At 39.0% G+C, this 26,123-nt stretch overlaps 2 protein-coding genes and 1 long non-coding RNA gene across 3 annotated transcripts in view; 2 read left to right on the top strand and 1 right to left on the bottom strand.

Moving 5' to 3' along the window:
* dmgdh (dimethylglycine dehydrogenase) overlaps positions 1-11,295 on the top strand; it is a 17,046-nt gene extending 5,751 nt beyond the window's left edge. Inside the window, exons 6-16 of the mRNA XM_041970474.1 lie at positions 2,873-3,121; positions 3,217-3,415; positions 3,784-3,953; positions 4,034-4,187; positions 5,036-5,201; positions 5,289-5,419; positions 6,531-6,748; positions 7,311-7,468; positions 9,716-9,775; positions 10,546-10,680; positions 10,776-11,295. Of these exons, the coding sequence (XP_041826408.1) occupies positions 2,873-3,121; positions 3,217-3,415; positions 3,784-3,953; positions 4,034-4,187; positions 5,036-5,201; positions 5,289-5,419; positions 6,531-6,748; positions 7,311-7,468; positions 9,716-9,775; positions 10,546-10,680; positions 10,776-10,988 (1,853 nt within the window). The 3' untranslated portion in view covers positions 10,989-11,295. The remainder of the gene's footprint in view (positions 1-2,872; positions 3,122-3,216; positions 3,416-3,783; positions 3,954-4,033; positions 4,188-5,035; positions 5,202-5,288; positions 5,420-6,530; positions 6,749-7,310; positions 7,469-9,715; positions 9,776-10,545; positions 10,681-10,775) is intronic.
* Positions 1-12,575, bottom strand: part of LOC121630282 — a 15,122-nt gene extending 2,547 nt beyond the window's left edge. Inside the window, exons 1-2 of the long non-coding RNA XR_006008502.1 lie at positions 12,482-12,575; positions 12,291-12,371 (exon numbers count right to left, since the gene is read on the bottom strand). This is a non-coding gene — a long non-coding RNA (uncharacterized LOC121630282). The remainder of the gene's footprint in view (positions 1-12,290; positions 12,372-12,481) is intronic.
* Positions 12,380-26,123, top strand: arsb (arylsulfatase B). The gene is made up of 8 exons (XM_041970476.1): positions 12,380-12,827; positions 13,295-13,481; positions 13,672-13,862; positions 14,041-14,248; positions 16,700-16,943; positions 19,658-19,728; positions 24,975-25,106; positions 25,395-26,123. The coding sequence occupies exons 1-8, from the start codon at positions 12,558-12,560 to the stop codon at positions 25,658-25,660; spliced, it is 1,569 nt and encodes a 522-aa protein (XP_041826410.1). The 5' UTR covers positions 12,380-12,557; the 3' UTR covers positions 25,661-26,123.

The following is a 26,123-nucleotide window of genomic DNA, read 5'->3' as shown; positions in this document are numbered from 1 at the left end:
TCAGCGAATATCTTCCTACCCCATTTACAATTTTCACAAATTCACTTCATTGTTATGGTCAAAGCTCCTTTTCCCTGGTATGTGACCCTGTATAAGTTGAGTTTGCACATATCTACCATGTGAACTGGAGGATGGACATTTGATTACCATGTCAATAGTAAGGCTTTTTTTCCACTCATGCAAATGTACAGATATATCAGCAACATTGCTCAGTTCACCCCTGTTCTTTTTTGGTTGTTTGGTCTTTTTTGGAAGCCTTTTCAATGTGAAAAACCCCAATAAATATTGATTAATTTGTTATTTCTATAGGCATATATAGTTTTTTTTTTTCTGGTCAATTTTTTGTTGACCAAATTTGTGGACAATCATTTGTCACAAAGTAATCCTCAGATTCAGATTTACCTTTTTTCCTGCAGCGGACTGAACCTAAAATGTAATTGTCTATTCATTTTGGTTACTACTGCAACAAAAACTATTTTTCCCTACAATGTTTCAGCTATTATTCCAGTTAGAGCCATTTTGACTTAATTTTTTCCCAAAAATATTAATGAATGTTACTTGAAAACTTGTTGTACTATTTTTTATTCATAATTTTAGCTAGTTTAAAATGTTTATTCATTAATTTTATAATTTTATTTATTTAAACTTTTTTATATACTTATAAGTCAACATTGACAATTTTTGATCCATTACTTTGAGCTTTTAACCATTTCTATTGATAAAGTGTTTAGTCTTTTTTGTTTTTCTTATTTAAACTTTTTTACATTAGCTTTAGCTTAACATCTTGACCTCTTGGAAACGGGAATCTTTTAGGAAATCATAAAAGAAACCTTCCTGGCTACATTAAAAGCAAATAAAATGAATAAATAAGCTAACAATATCAACAAAATGCATTAGTTTTGGCTGTTACTTTTAGCTACTTTAAGCATCTTAACAATACATTTTACCTAAAGCTACATCCACGTTAGCCAATTCTATTATCCATTAAATCCATTTCTACAACCTGACATTTAAATTCTTTTATTGCTTTTATCTAATCCTTTAAAATATTTATTTCTGACCATTCAATATAGCCAATAAAGTTTGGCTCTTTAAAGTAGTTGTTTCTATAAGCTAGTGTGAATCTTCTACTTGCTTGCTAATTTCACACTCTTCTTTATTACACGTTATCTTCAGAGTTTAATCTGACTCTGTGGAAAATTACTTCGTTTGAGCTTCTTAGTCTTTTCCACACACCCCTGTTAACTGTAAAAGTCCATTAATCAAAAATATTGGAAATGACTGACATTCAGAACAAGCTGGCCACATTATTGTAAGTTTAAATCCATAAATCAAGGGTGTTTAGAGACTAGTTTAAAAGGCCACTTTATTTAATTCTGCTTCATTTTATTAATTTACAGTGGTTAAAACAGTGAATCAGCTGTGTGCATTGTCCTCCAGTAAACACACCTCCTCCCCTTCAGCCCAGCTCTTGCATAAACAGCCTGGGATACTGTCAAGATTTATTAACACCCCCCCCCAATTTAAAAAAAAAAAAAACAACAACTATGCCTCACTATAAGATAAAGTTCACATATGGATCACATTTAAAAAAAACTGCAGTGTTGATAAGCTGTGGACTTCAGTGTGGTTACACAGGTTCAAATAATTGGAATACAAACATTCACAACACTGTGCAGCTCTGTTAGTGAGACGTAATCATGAACACTGCTAAAGATAGCAGCAGAGATCAACAGGCCTCAGTTCTCCAGCTGGCTCCAGCCTCACTCTCCAGGTCATATCAGCTGAGTTAGCACATTGATCAGTGCTACATTCACATGTCACATCAACACACTCAAAACACAGCTTGTTTGTTCTCTGACTGTTAATGTATAAACCAAGTTCCACACAAGTTTACCTGCAGTTTTTCAGCTCTTGTTTGCATTGTTTGTTCAACCTCTAAACACATCTGGAAAATTACACCTTTTAAAATAAAAATCAACATTGAAATCACTACATTATTCATGCAGTGTGTTGTGTATAGTTTTAGAAAAGAAGTGCAGGAGCATATGTAGCTTCCTACTTAGACACAGATTCACTCAGACTTTTGCATTCTACCCAGAAGAGAAAAGCTTCATAACGTCGGCCCGATAAAACATCATTCAGGACACACTGTTACCAATTTGTCAATTTTCCATTGACGCAGAAGAAAGAGGCGACCATAAACGAATAAATTGTCATTTTTGGAAATTCACTTTCTTTTTATAATTAGACAAGAACATTGCTGTTTAAGTACATGTTGGGGCAGTAAATAAGAAGCTGTCATGAGACAATTATTCTCACATGAAGCCTGGAAGTAAGGCGAATCAGTGACTAAAACTTGCAATTTTGTCTTTGTTTAATCACAAATGCGTGATGTTTTCATTTCAGTAAAAAACATAGGTGTAACTTTTGCATTAGCGACCTTTTCCACAACTTTTTTGCAAGGTTAAGTATCAGAATCATGTCTCCAGGTTTTTACAGTATGGACAAATATAGTCTTTATATTATATCTAAGGTAAAAAAGAGATATTTTTAACCCTTGTTTTGGCAGAATGGATCCAGTGGGTTGTTTGAGCTGTTTTAGTTGAAGAAAGAAAGTAATGAAGCCAGAAAGAGTTTTTTTTTCCTCCTTCCAAAAATTCACATTCTGAGAGTAGTCTTAAATTAAAAAGAAGATAACCTAAACCTAGAGACTGGATTTAATAAACAGAAGAAAATTGTTGAACACATGATGATTTAAGCTATTTTGATAGGAGGAAATTGGGGATGCTGCCTTTGTCTCATTATTTATTTTCTACATCAATTTGCTGAGTTCATGTCATTAAGTGATTTGATATCTCTGGTTTTCTAGGTTTCTGGGCCCGGGAAGTTGGCAACCTGATAGGCTTTGAACACCCCACCATCCCTGTGCATCACCAGTATGTGGTGACTGCGACAGTACCAGAAGTGAAGGCCTTAAAGAAGGAGCTGGCCGTCATCAGGGACCTCGAGGGTTCTTACTATCTGCGTCAGGAGAGAGATGGCCTGCTTTTTGGCCCATATGAGAAGATGGAGAAGATGGTACTCCAGGACTCCTGGGTTAGGGATGGAGTACCTCCAGGTCTGTGTCCTGTAGATGATCAATTAAGGATACTTATCTCTGGAGGTTTGGACTTATTAAACATTTTGGGATGTTCCTTTCTGGCTGCTTGCTAGGTTTTGGAAAGGAGTTGTTTGAGTCGGACCTTGACAGGATCATGGAACATATTGAGATGGCTATGGAGATGGTCCCTGTGTTAAAAAAAGCTGACATCATTAACGTTGTGTCTGGACCAATCACATACACTCCTGACCTGCTGCCTATGGTTGGACCACACCAGGGAGTTCGCAACTACTGGACTGCTATTGGCTTTGGGTGTGTGTTGAATCAGAGATATATCAGATATTCAATCTTTGTGGTGTAAAGATTCTGGTGTAGGCATGTGTGTATAAGCAAACCAAGTTAGCACTGGGCCTGCTTAATAACATGGGCACCAATTATCAATGGGCGTCCACTCATCTAAGAAACTTTAGACATTTTTAGAGCCAGTTATAAATGACTTGCTTAAAAACAATCAGCTCTTTACAGTTTTATTTTACTCTACTTTTACTCTCCAAAGACTTTATAGTTTAGAAAGTGTAGCCTCATCATCCAGTATATTTGTTTATTACATGTAAAGGAGGGATGATATAATGTGATATGATGATTAATGATGTTCAAATCTTGGGACTGTATGTGTTTAGGTATGGAGTTATCCATGCTGGCGGCATCGGTAAGTTCCTGAGTGACTGGATTAGGACTGGTGAGCCTCCCTACGATCTGATTGAATGTGACCCTAACCGCTATGGCAAGTGGGCAAATGTCCCCTTCATGTGTGCCAAAGCAAGAGAATCTTATGGCTTCAATAACGTTGGTAAGAACAACAAAGAATACTTCCAGGGCGTATAAAAAAAAAAATTCAGGTATCATTGTTACTAAATCTCATCATTGCAGTTGGTTACCCCAAGGAGGAGCGTTTTGCTGGCCGGCCAACTTCCAGGACAAGTGGTGTTTATGAGCTGCTGAAGGATAAAGGATCCATGGGCTTTCATGCTGGCTGGGAACAACCTCACTGGTTCTACAAACCTGGAGATGATGCTGGATATAAGTATGTGTTTCTTTAACATCCAATAGAACAATAAGGTCTTTTGCTTGGTTTTGTAACTTCTTTAAAGTCCACATGAGGTAACAAGCAGAGTCCTGTTTGCTCCCACATAATTGTGTTTATCTAGTAAAATACACCAGTTACAGAGGATGCCCACAATCCACAGGCATTATAAAGCTCTGCCTACAGTTTCTTATCAGCCCTACGGATATTTGATTCTCCAAAAAGCATTTCATTGAATGGGGGATGAATGATTAACATTTTATGGTTGTTTTTTTAGGAAGCAGCAAGTTGTAAAATACTGTTAAGATAACTTTTGTAATTGCTTGGCCAGATGTTGTTTGGAAATCAAACAAAAACAAAATTTTACATAGTAAGGCATTAAAGAACATCAGACTGGTGTGAATGTTAACATAAGGATATAATGTTTAAGATCGAAGGGTACACTTTAGTCCTTTTAGCTAATACAGAGACTCCTACAGCTCATTTAACCATCCCTTTAACTTGAAGCAGCAGCACAAGAGAAGCATTTAAATGCCACAGTGAAGACATGAGACAGCTGCAACACATGGGAGTGCATATGTTGGATCTTAGTGACTTTAGTCACAGATTTAAGTCTGAATCTATGAGAAGCCTGCATAGAACCATCTTGCTCCCTTCTGGATAAACTCATGAATATTTCTGCAAACGCAAACATAACGACTGCAGTCTTTACTTTGCAAGGCAGCTGTCCCTGTTGAGTTATAAACAAGCCTTATAATCCAGCAGCAGCCTCACAGTACAGAAAGCAGTAGCATGTTTAAATAATCAACACAAACATGAGGCAATCGTTGATTTCTTTCTGTTCTCAGGCCCAGTTTCCGACGAACCAACTGGTTTGGGCCTGTTGGCAGAGAGTGCAGGCTGGTGATGGAGAAGGTGGGAGTGATCGACCTCACACCTTTTGGCAAGTTCGTAGTGAAGGGAAAGGACTCGCTCAAGCTGCTGGATCGCCTTTTTGCTAACACCGTGCCAAAGGTAGAGCACACGTGTTAACTATTTAATGTCTGTATTTAATGTGAATGATCCAGCTCACACAGCTCTTTTAAATTTGTGGGCTTTCAGGTGGGTCACACTAATATCAGTCACATGTTGACACCTGCTGGGAAAGTCTATGCTGAGGTCACCATCACCCAGCTAGCACCAGGAGAGTTCTTGCTTATCACGGGCTCTGGATCAGAGCTCCACGACCTCAGGTAAAACACATCAGTCAGTTTCATCTAGACTCTGTTTCGTAACTTGAGAGCTTTTGATTGAACATTGTGTCTTTGTGCATTGGATTCTCTCAATTGTACTAGAAATACCCGATTTTCCAGGATAATGAAAAAAACTTTACATCTACATTGAAGGGGCCTATATGAACTCTTCCAAGTTCATGCATTTCTTGTCTTCCACAAAGCATGACTCTAAATGACACATGCATAAGCTTCAGTTGCTGTTGCTGAGAACAAGTGGCATGTTTATGAGCATTAAAGGGGCATAAAGTAGCATTTTAAGCTTTGTTATTGGGTGTAGTAATGCATCTTAAGATTTAAACTTGAATTAACTTATTTTTATGTACAAAGTCTTATAGCTGCCAATTTTGTATGGGCTGATATGTTACTTGGGAAAGTTATCTATGCAGAAATCATAATACTTCCAAATATTTTTAAATCAGTTCTGCCAGAAATGGGTTTAGTATAATTAATTGTTTAAACGAATTCGAACTAACATTAATTAATATATACATAACATTACATTTAATATGCATGAAAAAAACACAGCGTGTCTTCTACGCTTAAAAATGCCATGATTTCTTCATTATTAAATACTTTTATAGAAATGCATATTTTTATGCATCATTTTCATCCATCTTTGCAGAAATTAACCAGTGATAAATGCCTGATCTTAACTAAACATTTACAACTTTCATTTCATCTTCACACAGCTCATGTTGTTGACAGATGCACGAAACTCTTCCATTCTCAGTTACACTCCCAGGTCACATTTGAGGCTCAAGCTGTGCTTTGTCAGTTTGTTTTATACCACAGAAACCTAAAACCTCCCAGCAGCTGTTAACACAACACCCCTCCATTTGCTCCAATTGGAAGGCAGCATATTAAAACATTCATGGCTCCACCTTCATGGTAACTAGCTCTCCATCAAAGCCTGAAAGAGGCATGTGGCGACCTCTAGTGGTCACAAATTGTCCTGAGAATCAAAGCGCTGGCAAGTGGAGAAGATCTGCAGTTATTTCAGAAACGTGTCCAAAAATACAGAGATTCATAATGTCACTAATTTGAAGTTGCTGTTCTGAATTTGATTCAGGTGGATAGAAACAGAAGCTGCAGAGGGCAGGTATGATGTGGACATCTCGAACGTAACAGATGAGATAGGTGTGCTTGGCATCGCAGGACCAAATTCCAGAAAGGTTCTGCAGAAGCTGACAGATGAAGATATGAGTGACACTGGGTTCAAGTTTCTCCAATGCAAGTCCATCAAGCTGGCTGGCATTCCTCTTCGGGCCATTAGGATCTCCTACACGGGTAATGCACACATTTGACTTACAGAGGAAAATACTCCACTTGAGTCAGGAGATGAGCTGAAGACAGCTGGGCAAAAAGAATTTATAAAACAGCAGAAGGAGTTAGTAAGAGATAATAAAACTGGTAGAGAGAACAGTAAAGCGATTTAAGTGTCTAACATCCTTATAGAGCTCCTAAACGCCATATAACTTAACTCAGTGGGGACCCATTTATGCCACGACAAGAAAACACACTATATATAACTAAATACCTATAAACTATAATTACTACTGGTTCTAATGAAAATTCTTGTTTAACAAAAGAATGTAAGACAAATTAAGATTAGTTTTTAAAGCAAAATAATGTATTAAAATGTAATTTACTTACATCTATTCAGAGCTTCTTATTATTGACAAGTAAAATTCTTGTTTTACTTTTTTTTCTTTTCACTTCAGACAGCAAATCTCTTAAATCTCTGTTTAAGTTTGCACTTGCTCTTGATGTTGAATTATTTTTTTAGCTGCAAGTGCAACACATATTTTTTTGTCAACAAATCTGACCATCTGTTCTTGTGTGTGTGCAGGTGAGCTGGGCTGGGAGCTGTACATCGACCAGAAGAACATGGCAGCTGTGTACCAGGCCCTGATGGAAGCAGGAAAAAATGAGGGCATTGACAATTTCGGCAGCTACACCATGGCCTCGCTCAGACTTGAGAAAGGTTTCAGAGGCTGGGGAGCTGAGGTGCACACAGATTTAAATTAAACACCACCTTTGACATAGGAAAAACACCCATCTACATCTTACCTCCTGATGCCTAGTGCATCCTTATTAAATCCTTTTAGTCATGACAAGGTTTTCAGGAAAGTCATTGTTGTCATGACCTTACAACTTAATCCTATAAGTGTGTATGTAGCCCTGTTCATTCCTGGTGTAAACAGGCATCTTTGAGGACACCATCACTGGTGGGTGACTTTATTTACAGGTGTAAATGCCCTCATGATGCATTAGACTGAGTTGCTCAGGCTGCATTTAGTGTGAGCGAACAGATTATTGTGAATCCAAATGTGTCCTGGGCCTCACTGATGGACCACCTGCTGCACCAGGAGGGAAGAAAGATTTAAATGAACCGATAGTTTAAGCAGACCTTGGGAATCAGGGATCTTGTTTTAGAAGTGTGACGCCTAAAAGCTTCAAAAAGCTAGAAGCTTAAAGTTTAGGCTTTATACTTGGCTGTTTCTTGTTGGTGGTCGGTCTTGACCCCATCTTCTTACAGTGATTTTTGTCCAATGGCTGCAGACTAAGCCTTATAAAAGTCACTCCTAATGTATTTGTCTGGTTACCTAGCAACAGCATCATCGAGACTTTCTCGAGGCATTTTCCTCCTTTGTGGGTGTAATACACTTCTCAACTTCTCTTACTTAATTAAGCATGACAAAACTACATAACATCTAAAGCAGCTTTTCTTCTAATGCACCTGGCATTCCTATCTCATGATATCAACCCATCATACACAGGGCTGAGTGCAAAAGACCTTCCTCAGTTCAGGTTTACAGCTCCTAGATGACAATGGTGGCTAATACGAAAGTTGTGATGCATCAACAAATACAACCTAACAACCATCACTTCACAACAAGAAAGTTCCTGGTTCGAATCTCGGCTTGAGTTTACATGTTCTTTCTGTGCGTTCATGCTCTCTGGGTGCTACAGCTTTACCCACAGTCTGAAAACATCCATCCTAAGTTAACTGATATTTCTGAATTCTCCCTAGGAGTGAGTGTCAGTGGTTGTTTGTCTCTGTGTTAGTCCTACGATAGACCAGCAACCTGTCCAGAGTGCACCTTGCCTCTAGTCTAGTAGCTGCTGGGATAGGCTCCAGTCCTTCCCACTACCTTGAATTGGGATCAGCTGAATATAAAAAATGGATGGATATTGGACACAGAGTAAGCCAGTGTGGTGTTTAAGGACCACTATAATGTTCTTAACTTTCTTGATGTTATTGAGAACCCTGGCTGCAGGTGCTGTTAAGATAATTTATTTAAACTAGATGCATTCATACGGTTTTTATGTATCATGTCTGGAAAGATTTTTTTAGATGTGTTTTTGAGGTGGACTGACTATATATATTTCTGTTAAAATTCAAGGCATCAAGACGTAGGCCTCAGGTTACCAACCATTAACGTGAAGGTAGCATCGTCTACAGAGTAAACACAGGTGACGTAGACTTTTAACCTGAAATGGAGTTGCAGACTGCGTGTTGGACGGGAGTACAGGCGGAACTGATGCTGAAAGATTACCAGACACAAATGTAATGGCTTCAATAAAATGAATAGCTTTGGAACAGAAATGTTTTACAAGACATTGACAGAAGTTGAGGAGAGAGCTGCAGTGGTTGAAAAATCCTGAGTGAATTATAAACAGGCCTATTCTTTGATCAGTCACCATAACCTCAGGACTGTGTAGACCTTTAGAAGGTTGAAGTCTTAAATATATGCCTTATTGCTTGTTGAGTCTGTTTCATACTGTCCGACATGTACAGAAGTGATGTAGTACTGCCACCTTTGGAAATAGCATGTTTGTAAAAGAATTGTGCCTTACATTTTAAACTAAACTTCAATGCGAGGCAGCTAAGTTGACATAAAGTGATACCTTTAGGATTTTTGTCCATGATTCTGGATTAAAGTCTTTTTAATGGCCTCGTATGGTATAGAGCACAAGGATTTTACATTGGTATGAAAGAAAAAGGGCTGTATAGAGTCGCTGGTAAGGGGTTGGATTCAGGAGTCACCTCAGCTGAGGGCATTTTAGACAAACTGTCATGACTTGTGTTAAACCTTTTGATTTTACAAGGAACATTTTGGGCACTGTGATGTTTTCTGACCAGCGCTATACAGTCTAAAGCTGAGACGTCTTTCCTATAAGGTTTAATGTAGTTACACAGTTCAAACTTTTACATTAACTTTAACTTCATTAACATGTTTCTCTTTACAGATGAACTGCGACACCAATCCTCTGGAAGCTGGACTGGATTATTTCATTAAACTGAACAAGGTAATTGTTTCTTTTATTATACAGCTGCTCATTATGGGATTAAAGAAGAGCCAAAAAAAGAATAAATCTATAAAACTGTTTAAAAAAATTGAAGAAATATGTACTGAAGTATGGAAAAGAATATAATGAATGGCAAAGTATAAAACAAGAAAAGTTTTTGCATTTTTTCCAACCTTTATTCATGTATATGAACGCATGTTTTTATTTTCAAATGTTTATTTCAGTTTATGATTTGTACATTGCTCTACTCTTCATATTTTTCTACATTTTTATTCAAATATATTTTTATGATTTCATATATTTATAGCTCTAGCTCAAACTTGACTGGCTATAAACAAAAATAAGAGTGAAAAGCAAAGGAAATACTATGAGAAGTAATGAAAAAAGAAAAGCTAAATGAAGAAGATTTTAAAAAATGAAATAAAACTAAATAAACTTTAACTATAAATAATATATATAACAAAAACTGAAAAAATTATATAAAAAAGTAAGCAATGCACACATGAAATAGACATTTAATATATAAATGTGAATACATGAAAAAAAAGTGAAAAAACGTTTTAAAAGCAAAAAAAATTTATTTAATATTTCTGTATTTATTAAGTAGTTTATTTCTATATTTATTTTATATATTTTATTTTTGTAGTGTATTAAAATTTAATTATTTTTGTTGTGCTCCACATCTACACAGTGCTACCAAATTTTGTACAAGTATTTCATGTGTTTCTATTTCTAAGTTTGAAACTTGAACATACTTTGTGTTTGAGTAGCCTGCTGACTTTATTGGAAAAGCAGCCCTGCAGGAGATCAAAGCCAAGGGCCTGAAGAGGAAACTGTCCTACCTCTCTGTGGACACTGATGATATAGACCCCGAAGGCAATGAGACAGTCTGGCTCAATGACAAGGTTAGTGACAATAAACCTCTAAATACTTAACACCTCTAATATTTTAATAATTTTGCATTGATACAGTCACTCAGCTGGAGTCCATCTCTCTCCAGGTGGTTGGTAACACAACATCTGGAGCCTACAGCTACAGCAGCCAGCAGAGCTTGGCGTTTGGCTACCTGCCTTTGGAGCTGTGCTCTGTAGGCCAGAAGGTAGAGGTGGAGCTTTTGGGCAAGAAGTACCCCGCCACGGTCATCCAGGAGCCCTTAGTTCTCACTGAGCCCACAAGGACCAGGCTGCAGAAGAAAGCAAAGGCCAAAGCATAAACACAGACCATCTGCAACTGGTTTCTTACCAACTAATTAATCCAGCTGTGAATTGTAAGCAAGTGTCTGGACCAAACCAAACTAAAAGAAAATGTGGTTAATGTACAGATCAGGGGCCAGTTTAGGTTTTTTAAATAAATAATACTAATGATAATAACCCAGCCAATATGTGATGTTCTTACCTCAGTGCCTTACAATGTTGGATGACTGATTTACATTACTGACTTGTTGTAATTCATTGAATGAATGTTAAATGTCAACTAAAGGTGTCATTTAACCAGTTTAATTAAATGATTGTTCATCATGACATCATTTTTCTTCTACTTCCATTCAGTAGTTAATGGTTTGTAAAGTATACTGTGAAACTGTGTGCAGCTCGCTTATCATAAGGCAACTATGTGAAAAAATTGTTAACTAAAAAAGGACTAAAGTACCATCATGTATTATGATTATTTGTTTTGAATTCAGTTGTGTATGAAAATTTGAGTAAATATTTTTCTTTGGTTTTTAGTCTGTTTAAAAAAACTGATAATCTTAATTGAATATTTCAACAATACAACAAACATAACACAATAATTTTGATAACAGAACAACAAAAAAACAGATAAAGAAAAATAAATAAACCTAAGAGCAATAAAACGCAAAGAATAAATATACACTTCGGTATTTAATGAGTTTACAACATTTTAGTAAATAGATTATTATTATTTAATGTCTTGCTTTCAAAGCGGAGCTAGAGGGTTAGCCAGGGGGGCGCGGACCCCTTCTGATATCTGATTGGACATCCAGATGCCACTTCAGGTGATTGACAGGTTACTGGAGCAGCAAAACAAAACATCTTTCCAGACACGGATCACTAGTGTCACTACATTTTTTTTAGTCAGTTTAAAGTAGTTTCCTAATTAGTCATCCTTTTAAAATATTGGACAGTTTGGCCACACATTTCTTGAGGAAATTTTGTTCCTGTGCAAATACAACTACTAATGTTATGTAATGTTATAAACCTGATGTTAGCATGAAGCTACATACCAGTGCTAATCTAGTTATATGGTAGCACTAGATTAGTTTTAAGATAATGTGGAGAAACCATGTCATATAGTTTTCAGTGAATGTGACAACACATCAACTCAGAAAATAAACTAAAAAGATGCTCAAAGAGTAAATATTCGATTTACTTAGTGCTGACTAGCTAGAGCTACATTATCCAGTTTCATTACAACAGACGGCAACCTGGGAGCTAGCCACACAAGTCATTATGGTTAAAAACAAAGGTCCAGTTCTCCACCACCAAGACAGACCTACTAGGGTAGCGGTGCTCATCACGTGACTCTCTCTCCGCAGAGTCATCTGATTGGCTGCCGCAGACGAGTCTGTGTTTTCAATCTGCGGAAGTGGAAGTGAGTAAATTTACATACATTTGCAGTCGTACTCCATATGTACATTTTCATGCATTATTATTACACCAACATTGTTGCGTTAGGACAGCTCACTACCTTCTAGTGCTGTCAGCCTTTCTTCTTCCGCCGGCAGGACTTCCTTGTTGACTTTGACTTGAACCAGCTATGAAAAATGATGGTGGTTGGTAACAGCCAGATGGCTCTCTGGATCATTTCTGCGGCGTTCATCGTCAACACATCTACTGTTTTAGCGGCTCAGAAACCTCATGTTGTCTTCATTCTGGCTGATGACTTCGGCTGGTACGATGTCGGCTACCACGGCTCTGAGATCAAGACCCCAAACTTGGACCAACTGTCGGCCAAAGGAGTGCGGCTGGAGAACTACTACGTCCAGCCGCTGTGCACTCCTTCCAGGAACCAGCTGATGACCGGGAGGTACCAGGTAAGACCCGCCATCTGTCACCTGCATAAACCTATGATACCAAAAAAGCAGCTACTAGCAGCTACATTATTCATAACTGATGTGCACCTTGAGCAAGGCACTGCACTCCCCCAGTTGCCCTCCAGGCACTGCCCATTTCTCCAGGTATTGTGTTTACTGCCTATAGATTGTGTTTTAGGTTTATAGAGGTAAAATTTATGTACACATCCAAAATAAATGAATAACTGCTTACATAGATCATGGATTTCATTGTGACACTGTGATCTGATTTGAAATAACTTCTTTACAAAGAAAAATCCACAGACACAAAATCTTTTAGAAAAACAAGAACAAGACCAACCCATCTTATTTTAGGACATGCATTTTGACAGTTTTTTGCATCATTGTCACCACGTGTGCTGTGGGTTCCTTTTTTGCTGCTCTTAGATGTAGGTTTATTTCCTAACAGTCTGCCTTTTCTTTTTCAGATTCATACAGGCATGCAACACCAGATCATCTGGCCCTGTCAGCCATACTGCGTCCCTCTGGATGAGAAACTGTTGCCTCAGCTCATGAAGGAGACGGGATACGACACACACATGGTGGGCAAGTGGCACCTGGGCATGTACAAGAAGGACTGCCTGCCCACACGGCGGGGCTTTGACACATACTTTGGTTTGTATGTTGCTTATTGCATTGTCTCAGAGCAAAGTTTAGTCTTATTTACAGTACATTCCCATGAAAAACAAAATGTGGCGTATTTCAGTGGTATATGAAATTATCTGTCCCTTGCCGTATCTTAAAATGAGGTAAATAAAGCTTCAGGTGAACAACATGTGACTTATACAGTGACATGTGTGCCCAGGTTACCTGTTGGGCAGTGAGGACTACTACACTCACACCCGCTGTTCTGACATCTCACCTTTGAACCTGACTCGCTGTGCGCTGGATCTGAGGGATGGAGAGGAGGTTGCCACTGCATACAAAGGAGTTTATTCCACTGAATTGTTCAGCCAGAGAGCCACCAGCATCATCAAAAAACACAACTCTAGCAAGGTGACACCTGCGAACATGTACATGACGTTTTACCAGCTAGATACATGGAAAATTTAACCTCAATTCCAAAAAACGTTGGAACACTGCGTAACTCCTCTTTTAATGTAAATCTTAATGCCACCGTTTTGTCTGTTAGACCCTGATGTGAGTAATTATAGATAGTCTTCTTTACTTTCAGCCACTCTTCCTCTATGTGGCTCTGCAAGCGGTGCATGCACCCCTGCAGGTACCAGAGCGCTACTTGGCCCCCTACAGTTTCATTAAAGATCCTCATCGCCGGCTGTATGCCGGCATGGTGTCGGCCATGGACGAGGCAGTAGGGAACATCAGCTTGGCTTTGCAGCAGGGAGGACTTTGGGACAACACAGTCCTTGTTTTCTCCACAGGTAAGACCCTCTCTGTACCCCAAAGGTTGATAAATAAATGGATTATTCAAAATTTAGACAAATTTTTGTCTCTTCATTCAGTCCCAGACTGACTCAGTGGTGTCGAGGCCAGCGGTCTACACATTAAAATCAGAATTTGGGAAAGGCAAAGTCATATTAGCCTTTTATTTTCAGGGTTTTTGCAGAAGTTTATCTTTTCCAAAGCACATCACTATGGTAACCAGCAGGCCATGTTTTACATAACAAATCAAAATACTTGAAATCCCTGCCTCCTGGTAAATAAATGCCCATGAAATGTTTAAGGCTCCTAAGAAGGTATCTTTTCTACTGTCTCTCCAGCCACAGAGACCACCTGAATCATTTGGATTTTCATGTGTATATATTAGAGATATCGGAACCTATCTAAAGCAGGAGGCTAATTAAAGCTCTAAAGCTTTTATGTGCTGGAACAATTTTTCATCAAATTATTGGACTGTAGAAAATTTAATATTTTTTTTTATGTTTATTGACTTTTTTTTATACAGTGAATAGGATATTTGGGTTTTTGCAAGATAAAAATCACATAAGAGAGAAAAAGATGAAGGAGTTCAGGTAGCAGTTTAGTGCTAGCTTCACTGCATCAGTATGTGATTGACAGATATTTCTGCATGATTGCCTCTTTCATGAGTAATGATTTTCAAATAAAGAAATATTTGGATTGTAATCCCCTAGATGTCCACTAGAGGGCAGTCTTCTGTTAAAATCCATGTAACTTTATTTTCATGTTTCTTTTTATTACAATGGGACACTGCACAGTTGCACTAACATACACTGTAATTTCACTAAAACAAAATCTCAGTTTTTGTGCTGTTGACAATTATCCATCTTAAAGGCATTTTAGGAACTTATTGTGGGCAATATGAGGCTTCAACCACTCCAATCTAAACACGTCCTTGCTCACAGATTTCCACATGTGGAACATCTAATTGTTTGCATCTGAAGTAGGTAACTTTGAGGGTTATTTTTAGTGGCATTAGTGTTTTAAAGGGTAATTAGAAAGCAGAAACAATGCTGTGAAGGTGACGTGTGGGCGTTTTTATGCCTGTGGTTGTTTGCAGTAGGTGGTCTGTTTCATTGTTCCTCCAAATTTGGTTGGTTCTGATTCTGTTTGAGAGGATTTTGCCAGACATATGTCAGGCAGACATTCACTGTTAGTCTGAGAAGAAAAAAAAAACTCTAAATGATTATGTGTAAATATGAAATGGTGCTCAAGTATTCTGGGATGTGACCAAAAAGAGCTCCATCTGTGTTTTTTATCACAGGCTCATGGTGAAGCTGTTACAATTCCTTCATATGTGAGAGGCTTTAACAGGAAATAAATGAGCTCTGAGCTCAAATCCTTTGTGATCAAACTCTCTGCAAACTGACTACCTCACCAGGACTTTACTGTGAGCAAATGAGTGAAGGAGCTGTAGGGAAACTGGTGGGAAGCTGGGAAAGAAAGAGCTGGCCTTCAGGGTGCCAAAGCAGCTTGAAAAGACATTAAGGAACAGACGGTCTTTTCCAGAACAGTTCAGGAATCAACACAGACTACTTCCTGGACTTGCATGACGCTCGGCTGCTGAAAGAGGAACCCTGCCTGGATGTAATTGGTCAAGTGTATTTACACTGGACTGATGTATTGGGATGATGACAGTCGGTGTAATTGCATTGTGTAATAGTTGGACATTATGCAGGAGAATCGGTCTTGCAGGGGGAGACACATGGATGAGTTTGTTGTGTTTTAGTGTATTAGATCACTGGATTTGAGCAGCTTTGGGGAAGAAAGTGAGGGCCTGTGGGTTGGTTTTTCCACCACTCTGGTCCAGAATGAAATGTCTTAACAGTTGTTGGATGGATTGCGATGAAATTTTGCACTGATGTTCTTGTACCTCAGAGGATGAACCCTGTTGATTTTAATGACCATCTCACTCTTGCTCCAGCACCATCAGGAGGTGGATATTTGTGGTTTTAACAGAATTTCTTCTGACCTGTTAAGCTGGCACATTATCTTAATTTTTTTCACATTTCTGGAGCTGATAAGGCCCCTCTGAAAAGCCACACTTCACAGCTCTGTTGTTACTTTCAACAAGTCTCAACAACAAACATGTAAAATGATGATTAAAAAAATTTTCTTCAGCAATGTCTATGACAGAGTGAGTGTAAAAATATGGGCAGTGCGCAAGTTGGAACTAAGCTCCAAGTATAATTGTCATATAAAAAACAATTAAATAAAAAAATATTGTTTTCTTATGTTAAATTAACGTTTAGAAGTTGGTGTGTTTCTCCACAGGTTAACAGAATACCTCACAGATGAAACTCACCATCTGCAGAAATTTAAAACTCATTTACTCTGACTCAGCTTCCAGTAGACTTTAATGTCCTCACCTATTTGTCTTTTGAAACCACATTTTGTCCTTAATTGACTGACAGATAATGGAGGTCAGACGCTTTCTGGTGGCAGCAATTGGCCACTGCGGGGGAGGAAGTGGTCACTGTGGGAAGGAGGTGTCCGGGGAGTCGGATTTGTCACCAGCCCGCTTCTGGAAAAACCCGGGACTATCAACCGGGAACTCATCCACGTCTCTGACTGGCTGCCGACACTGGTCGGCCTGGGAGGAGGCAGCACCAGCGGCACGAAGCCGCTGGACGGATTCAACATGTGGAACACGATCAGGTGAGATGTACACACGTGGACAAAATTGTTGGTACCCTTCGGTTAATGAAAGAAAATATCACAATGGTCACAGAAATAACTTGAATCTCACAAAAGTAATAATAAATAAAAATTCTATGAAATTTAACCAATAAAAGTCAGACATTGCTTTTTAACCATGTTTTAACAGAATTATTTAAAAAAATAAACTCATGAAACAGACCTGGACAAAAATGATGGTACCCCTACAAAAGACTGAAAATAATGTGACCAAAGGGACGTGTTAATCCAAGGTGTGTCCACTAATTAGCATTACAGGTGTCTACGATCTTGTAACCAGTCAATGGGTCTATATATAAGCTACAGGTAGTCACTGTGCTGTTTGGTGACATGGTGTGTACCACACTCAATATGGACCAGAGGAAGCAAAGGAAAGAGTTGTCTCAGGAGATTAGAAAGAAAATTATAGACAAGCATGTTAAAGGTAAAGGCTATAAGACCATCTCCAAGCAGCTTGATGTTCCTGTGACTACAGTTGCACATATTATTCAGAAATTTAAGATCCATGGGACTGTAGCCAACCTCCCTGGACGTGGCCGCAGGAGGAAAACTGATGACAAATCAAACAGACGGATAATACGAACGGTAACAAAAGAGCCCAGAAAAACTTTTAAAGAGAATAAAGGTCAACTTCAAGCTCAAGGAACATCAGTATCAGATCGCACCATCCGTCGTCGTTTGAGCCAAAGTGGACTTAATGAGAGACGACCAAGGAGGACACCATTGTTGAAAACAAATCATAAAAAAGCCAAACTACATGTTGACAAGCCACAAAGCTTCTGGTAGAATGTCCTATGGACAGATGAAGCTCATCAGCTTTATGTTTACAGACGGAAAAATGAAGCATATGAAGAAAAGAACACTGTCCCTACTTTGAAACATGGAGGAGGCTCTCTTATGTTCTGGGGCTGCTTTGCTGCATCTTGCACAGGGTGTCTTGAATCTGTGCAGGTACAATGAAATCTCAAGACTATCAAGGGATTCTAGAGAGAAATGTGCTGGCCAGTGTCAGAAAGCTTGGTCTCAGTCGCAGGTTATGGGTCTTGCAACAGGACAATGACCCAAAACACAGCTAAAAACACCCAAGAATGGCTAAGAGCGAAACATTGGACTATTCTAAAGTGGCCTTCTATGAGCCCTGACCTAAATCGTATTGAGCATCTTTGGGAGGAGCTGAAACATGCTGTCTGGAAAAGGCTTCCTTCAAACCTGAGACAACTGGAGCAGTTTGCTTATGAGGAGTGGACCAAAATACCTGCTGAGAGGTGCAGAAGTCTCATTGACAGTTACAGGAATTGTTTGATTGCAGTGATTGCCTCAAAAGGTTGTGCAACAAAATATTAAGTTAAGGTACCATCATTTTTGTCCAGGCCTGTTTCATGAGTTTATTTTTTTAAATAATTCTGTTGAAACATGGTCGAAAAGCAGTGTCTGACTTTCATTGGTTAAATTTCATAGAATTTTTATTTATTATTACTTTTGTCAGATTCAAGTTATTTCTGTGACCATTGTGAGTTTTTCTTTCATTAACCAAAGGGTACCAACAATTTTGTCCACGTCTGTATGTGTTGTGCAGATGTGGAATTCCCAGCTGATGATGGTTGTTGAGTAGTGATGGCCTCTCTGGAGTTTGACAGACTACCCTCTTCTTGTGCCTCTTTCTGGTCCTTCCCCCTGCAGCTCACGCTGCCTGTCTTCCTGACCCAGCGTCTTTTTCTTGTGGGAGCCCCTTTTCCTTCAATAAGCCCTTTGTTACTGTGGCAGTGGGAGAAAAAGAGAAGGAAATTCCATCAGTCATTCTCACACAAATCTCTAACCCTTCAACCCTGATTTATTTCTCTTGCCTGTGGTGTCCTGCTATTAGATCAGCTAATTAGTTTAGCACCAAATCTTTTTATGCAGCAACATACCTGCATGAAAAGATGTTGGAACCATTTTAAAAGCATTAAATTAAATTACATGTGTAGTTGTACTTCTGTGGTTTGGGAATTTTGCAAAGATACTTTCAGAGAATAATTGATGAGTCACATGAAGCTGCTTTTGGGCCACAAATGGACTTTCCATGTGAGTTTGGGTCATCACACAAGCTGTTACTGAGTCCAGTTTAACTAACACACACTATATTTGTAAACTAAATGTGGACATAGACAATGAGGTGAAATTGAGGGCTGCAGCAGAGCCCCAGCAGAAAATCACGGCTTGGCCTGGACCACAAACTACCACTCAGGTCCTTCGCTTGACTCGACCAGCTGATGCACACCAGCTGACCACCTTGCTGCTGGCATTGCTGTGTAAACGCCACAACAACGCAGGGCAAAAGCTGCAGCTCATGTTTGCTGCTTTACAGTTTCACATCATTGTAATTGGCCGGCCTGTTAACAGAAAACAGCAGCCTGACAGAATAGAAGCCAAACGAAGGCCCAGAGCAGCAGGCGGGCCGCGGAGAGTGAGAGTTATTTTAGTTGTGTTATCAGACTGTGTGGTCAGCGCGAGTGGTGCGTTCTCTTTGTGGTGGAGTGCGGTCAGAGCCGGGCAAACAACTGCCAGCTGGTTCACATTTACAGATCCCAGCGGGTTTCACAGTGCATGAGTCAGATGCTGTGGTGTGTGTGTGTGTGTGTGTGTGTTGGTTGTGTATCCACATGATTGAGAGTAACAGTACTTTTATCTTACAGCAAAGGGTTTGCCTCACCCAGACTAGAGCTGCTGCACAACATTGATGCTCAGTATGATGACATCGCTCCGTGTAAGTTCATTTTCTCCATTCTGACTTATTGCTGTGCTTTAATGTTTTAGTTAAACTGGTAAAGTAAAAATACCTGTTTGTTTTTTAGTTGTAGATTTTAACCTCTTCTTGACTCAAGCATTCTGTACAGGACAGCATGAGATACATGCCATACAGAAGATCTTTGCACATGCTAGGAAGCACAGATTTTAACATGTAGCATACCAAAATGACAGGGAGACTCTACCAAGAACGAGCACCCAACTAAACACAATTCAAATCCCAAGCAATTATATGGGAATGTAACAAAAACATGACAACAATGTCCACTTTACAGCCTCTGCTAATTTCTCCACTTCAAGCAAACCACACAAACAAGATGTTACATGAAAGCTGCTGATTGCAAAGATGTCGCATCAGATCTTTGAGTTAGTAGCCAAAGAATAGTAAACAAAAAAATCAATAGATTCTCCTGACTTTGACCTTTGTAGCCCTGTCCGTTAACATCAGCCGATGGCTTCTTGAAATATTTACCTTTGTAACACCCCTAATAAAACACATGGAAAACAGCTCAGATATACTTTTTTTTTAGCTTCTACTTTTGCACAGTTCCTCATCAGACATTACTTTACTCATTCCCAGAAGAATCAGGCTGCTATCCTCTGGTTTTCACTGAAAGTAATGTGGTTTTCTTGTAGGAGGAGAAAACCATTTACATTTTCTACTGTGTTCCAGGCAAAGTTACTCTTACACATATCTTGATCCTGATGCTTCTGTAGGAATTTTAACATCTCAGCTCTTTTATGAGACCGAAATTATACATGCATCCTTTGTAGTTTTGGAGAAAAAATACGAAGGGGTTAATATTCCAAGATGGTGTTTTCAGATTCCCGAGCAATAATCTAACACTTCAATATGCTCATTCTGTAGTATCGTAAGACACAATAAAACAGAAAATCTTCACCTTTCAGAAGCTGTTATAAAGAATATTGGAAATATTAAATTGAAGGAAAGTTAAACCTATTTTTAGTCTTGTCTTTATCATCTAAAACTCACAACGTGATCATATTAAAGGACTAAAAATGTTCATTTTCAATGAAGGAAGTCTTTCAGAAATTATTTGCATGCTCACAATTTGAATGTACATTAAGGACGAATATCTGAATCCTTTATAGCAATCCGTGAGATCATTTTAAACATAAAACATTGCTGGCGACTTGAACTACAGTTGATTTAGAGCCATTAATAAACCGAACATGCAGGTCTGTGAACTGTGGGAGAATACCTGCCCAGGTCAGTTTAAACTCTCTGAGTCATAACTCATCCGCTAGCGATAGCATCAGTTTGATAAAACCTGAGATGATGGGAACCTCATGTTACTCCTCCTCCTCCTCCTATGTACTCACGCTGTGCAGGATATGTGTTCTTTCTTGTCTGCTGTTGTAAATCTGCTGTTTTCTCTCTTCCCAGCGTGGTCACGAGTATCAAGGGCTCATTGTTTGAGCCTGATTCCAACACTAGTTTCAAGCCAAAGCAGCCTGGGACCTAATAATAGCATGTTACATAACATTGGACTAAACCTATTACAGTATTCCAAATTACGTTTGTTATGAGTGTTTGAAAGTTGCTTGCATGGATTATAGCTGTGTTCGTGGACAAATCTCACATGGCTTACTTGTCTTGTGCGGACGTCCTGTGTTGTTGACATGAGAGGTCGTGTTTTCAAACGTATTGACTCCTTCATTTTCATCATTTAGTTACTGCTTTTATTTTCATTTCAAATATTATTACAACAATGTCTTAGGATATTTTATCATCTGATTAGGGGCGATAGGGCCAAGCAACTGTAATTAGTTGGCTGTATTGAAATCTGAGATAGTTGACGTTTTGAGGGAAGGGTATGTGTGTGTGTGCGTGCATTTAACCTCTGATTGTAGGGAGGTTTCCAGGAAATGGGTCTTGGGACTGAAAACACATTGAAAACACAGCAGAGTGGACTGATGTCTAAACCAATTAATAATTAGTGGACCAAACCACCTCCATTTCTCAGGATCTAGTGGGACTCTGGTCTGAGTCAACTATTTCTGGCTTTTTAGGAAATTCTGCACCTTAGTTTTGCATTTAGAAATGGGCGAGGTACAGGAGGAGTAACTTCTTTTAACTTAAAATTCCTCACAGATGTCCCACAGTGGGCACATAATAGGTGATTGGGAGAACAGATGTAAAGCTTTTGATCCACCAAAAAAGAAAATTTCCTCATTTATCTATTGAAACTGTAACAGATGTGTTTTATAATTTTGTAATCCTGTGTGAAGTTCATATTTTCACCAGTAAAACTAGTAAAACTAAAACCCTAAACACCTGGTAAAATCTGGCTTTTGAGTGCCACCAGAAAACCACACATCTATTTATCCATCCATTTTCTATACTAACTTTTTCCAGTGCAGGGTTGTGAGCCTATCCCAGCAGCTACTAGGTGAGAGGCAGGGTACACCCTGGGCAGATTGACAGTCCATCACAGGGCCACCCAATCAGCATTCAGTTCCAGGTTAAATTACTATATAAATAGTTGCAGGTATTAATTGGGATTCAAGGGAACATAATACCCAGATGAACCTGCTACATTTTAGTGTGGTTGCTGCACTGGAGGCTGCAAGACTGGGAACAGTTAGCCTGTTCTCTTAAAAAGAAATTCTGCAGAAAATCCTGTTGCATGTTATTAGCATGCAAATTTGTAATTTTATGTAGCATTTCACACCATATACAATGAAAATGAACATTGCAAAAGAAAAAATTGCTTCTAATGTTACACAAACAGTAGCTAAAGTGGCATGCTACGTGTGCATTGCCATGCGATGACGTTGGTATAGCTATCTTTTCTTTATAGAAATGTCTTTACTGACTGTAACGTCCCACATAAAGCTCTAAAACTTAAAATAACAACTTGCGGGAAAAAAGAGATGACTTATTTTTAACCATCTTAACCATCAGTCCCACCTCATTGACAACCTTATTTCCAAGGTCCAGTAAAATATAATAAACTAGCTTAATTTTCTAAGAAAGCTGTGCTTATCAGAAACAGTGGTTCAACCCTTTTCTCTGAAAGCTAACTTTCAGCCAGTCAGCATTTGACCTACACAAACTGTCATCTCTCAGAAAGACTTGGTTGGTTGCTTACCCAGAATCATCAATCACACATGAGTAGGTTATCTTTTAAGTGGGTTGCTCAGTGCTGAGCAGGGAGTTTACACTGGTGCTATAAGAGCTTTTTGGCTGATTCAGGAGCACAAAACATAAAAGTTCTTGTCAGTAAAATCAAAACAAGCAACTGGAAGACACTAACATGCTCCAATGAGCTGTAAGAAATAAGAGAAATAATTATAAGGTAAATAAATCTTAAATCTACAAAACAGAAAAACCCCTGTGTAATTATTTTCAGTTTTAAAAAAGACATCTCTGGAAAGTCCAGTCCCTGATTTATTGTTTCTAAGACAAGACTGTTTACACAACTTAATCCAGTGTTGCTGAAATAATCCTCAAAGTTTACTGGTGGTCAGTACCGTCTAAATCATTAAGATGACAAGAGAAACCAGTGAGGAACATCACTTCTGTGCTATAAGCTTTCACCAACATGTTTTATGTTCAAATCTTTATTGTTGGCCACCAAAGTGAAAAGCAGCCTCCCTTCTTGCATTCCAAGCTAAGATTCTTCTTCTCTTTCTTCTTTCCTGTTGAGCCAGCCTCTCGCTCTCGATGCTCCCGCTCCTTTTCTCCTCACACTTTCTTCATGGCCTCTCTGGGGGTTCTCTATTTAATTCATGAATAGACTTTTTTTTTTAACATACTTATCCCCTTTTCAAGCTGGCTTTGAAATCCCTTTTCTTTGCTCTGTTGTGAGCAAAGGAATCCCAAAAAATTTGTCACAGAAGGGTCCCTGAACTTCTTGATTGCTGAGAGAGAGAAATCTTGGAGTTGGCCCAAGACTTAAATCACCCCTAAATCTCCCCTCCATACTCCTCTGCTCTCCTTCTAGCAATTTCTCAGCTCACACAGAGTCTCTTCCCACTGTTCCTCCCACCTCCTTCTGGAGCCCATTCGTGGATCTTCCTGCTTCGGATGAGGAGGAGCACATCCCCCTCTGCTCATGCATGGAATAATTGGGGTTTGACACCTTTTTACTAAATCAAATCCTGATATTTGCAAAGCTTACATTTTTTAATCACCTCACCTGCTTGCATAACAGCATCCCCTCCTAGTTGAATACCCCATTCTAATGCAACAATGCAAGCTCTGCAAGGCTGCTTCTTCCACATCGTAATGCATGTGAGAGCAATTAAGATACCCACATGTCATTTGCGCAACGATCAGTGAAGAATTGAATGTCAGAGCTTTTATCGTGTGGTTTAAAAACGCTGAGATCGGAAATGTTTTAACTCTCCAGTCATGTCGCTGTGGTGGAACCGGCTCTGCTAAACGAGCTCCAATGGGAACACACATCTTGTGTGGGTGTGGATTTGTCTTCATGCAAAGAATGTGAGGAAGTACTTGTTTTTGACAGCGTTAGGAGGCTGAAATCTTTTGCAAATCTGCCTAATCAGGATCATATTGTTGGGGTCAGCTACAGCATGAACCTGAGAATACTCTCAAGGCCAGATCACCTTGTTTTTGGGAAAACGTAGACATGTGTGCTCACTCTTGGGACACATTTTCCTGGAGCGCAGGCACTGCTCATGAGATATTTCTGGATGCAGTCAGAAATAGGATAAATCATTTATCTTTGCTTTACGAAGCTGGTGAAATTATGACAACTGGTAACTGTTACTGTTGTTGTATCATGTCTGCATCTGCAGAACTGCTCTAATGGCAAATTACTCATTGTGCTTGGCAGATATAGAAGACTGAGGCTGAGTCGACCACATTACCACCATATCTGTCAAATTCTTTCAGCCAATGTCCACGTAGTTGAGGAAATTCATACATAAAACAAATTTTCTTCAGCTTAGTTTGTTTTAAATGTTCAGTTCCTGCTGTTTCACTGCTGATTTCACAGCACAAAAGAGGTCTTTCTTATTGGTATATTCACTTTAATACCTCGATTTGGTACTGACTGATTCTCAGGTATGTACTCAAACATGATAGTTTACATAGATATCCACAGAGGGCGCTTTGTGTCCAGTGTTGATCTAATATCATCTCGATCAGCATTTTCCACTGTTTTTTGAAGGTGGATAACCTGCATGATCAGCTCTGTCCTCTGCTCCCTGCAGGTCCTGGCAGGCAGCGTCAGTTAACTTTGGCTCGGGGGGTCAGCAGAGACCCGTGGGCCAACTCCAGCTTCAATGTGTCCATTCACGCGGCCATTCGATTCTCAAATTGGAAGCTGCTGACTGGATACCCAGGTCTGTATCATCTGTTACCTGTAATGACATGTTTAGTCTAAATGAGAGTCAGCCACATGAGTGCCCACAAATTCACTTCTTATCTCTGCTAATCTGCGGAATTAACACCCTTTCTGTACTAAAGTCCTGCATTATTAAGACAACTATATAGAAATATCAAAGTTTACATTGATTTTAACTCAAGAAGTTAACTTTAATTAGAATAAGACTGACACACAGTTACAAGTTAATTTACTCCAGCCACATGTTGCCTACTTAGATTTTCCCTTTGTCTTATCCCTCATCCAGGCTGTGACTTCTGGTTCCCTAGGCCCGGCCACAACAGCTCCGAAACCGGCCCTTCCAAGACGGACCCTCTAAAGTCCACAATGCTGTTTGACATAGAAAAGGATCCAGAGGAGAGGAATGAGGTGTCAGCTCAGTTTCCCTCAGTCGTCGAGTTTCTCCTCAACAGACTCCAACACCACCAAAACACTGCTCTACCCATAAACTTCCCCAGTGATGACCCCAGATGTGACCCGGGCCCCTCTGGAGCCTGGGGGCCCTGGGCTTAGAATGAGGAGACACTGATATGATGAAAGTTCATGTACTTTGTTTACTGTGAATAATGATGGAAGAGAATATTTTGAAGATAAATGAGTTTTTATAAACATATTTTACTATTTAATAAGAAGTCTCTACATCTGTCCATTGATAACAACTTTTTTTCTCATTCTAATTTGGATCATAATGATTTTCAGGGGAAATATTGAAATTTTGTGTAGGAGCCATTTGTTGTTTTTGGCCACTTGCATTTTTTCTTTTGTATTATCACAGTGGGTGGTGAAAAAGAGGTGCACTAGGTGTATTAAATTGCAGCCACATGTGATGCGGGGTATTTTATTAGCTTGGGTGTGGGAGGAGGACACAGTTTTACCACTTCATCGTTATTTGCACCTTTTATTTTATTCTGAAATGTGACTGGTTATCAATGCATATCATAAGAAATGATTGAAAATAAATGGCAACTTCACCCAA

Source organism: Melanotaenia boesemani, chromosome 19, assembly GCF_017639745.1.
Source record: "Melanotaenia boesemani isolate fMelBoe1 chromosome 19, fMelBoe1.pri, whole genome shotgun sequence".
NCBI lineage: Eukaryota > Metazoa > Chordata > Actinopteri > Atheriniformes > Melanotaeniidae > Melanotaenia > Melanotaenia boesemani.
Note: the sequence above shows the minus strand (reverse complement) of the source record. Positions and strands in the feature narration are given on the sequence as shown.

Bases quoted from the DNA above. Each gene is read 5' to 3' on its own strand.
- arsb (XM_041970476.1), top strand. From the start codon at position 12,558: ATGATGGTGGTTGGTAACAGCCAGATGGCTCTCTGGATCATTTCTGCG. The intron at 19,729-24,974 runs GTAAGTTCATTT...TGCTCCCTGCAG, and splicing joins GTATGATGACATCGCTCCGT to GTCCTGGCAGGCAGCGTCAG. The intron at 25,107-25,394 runs GTCTGTATCATC...TCCCTCATCCAG, and splicing joins GCTGCTGACTGGATACCCAG to GCTGTGACTTCTGGTTCCCT.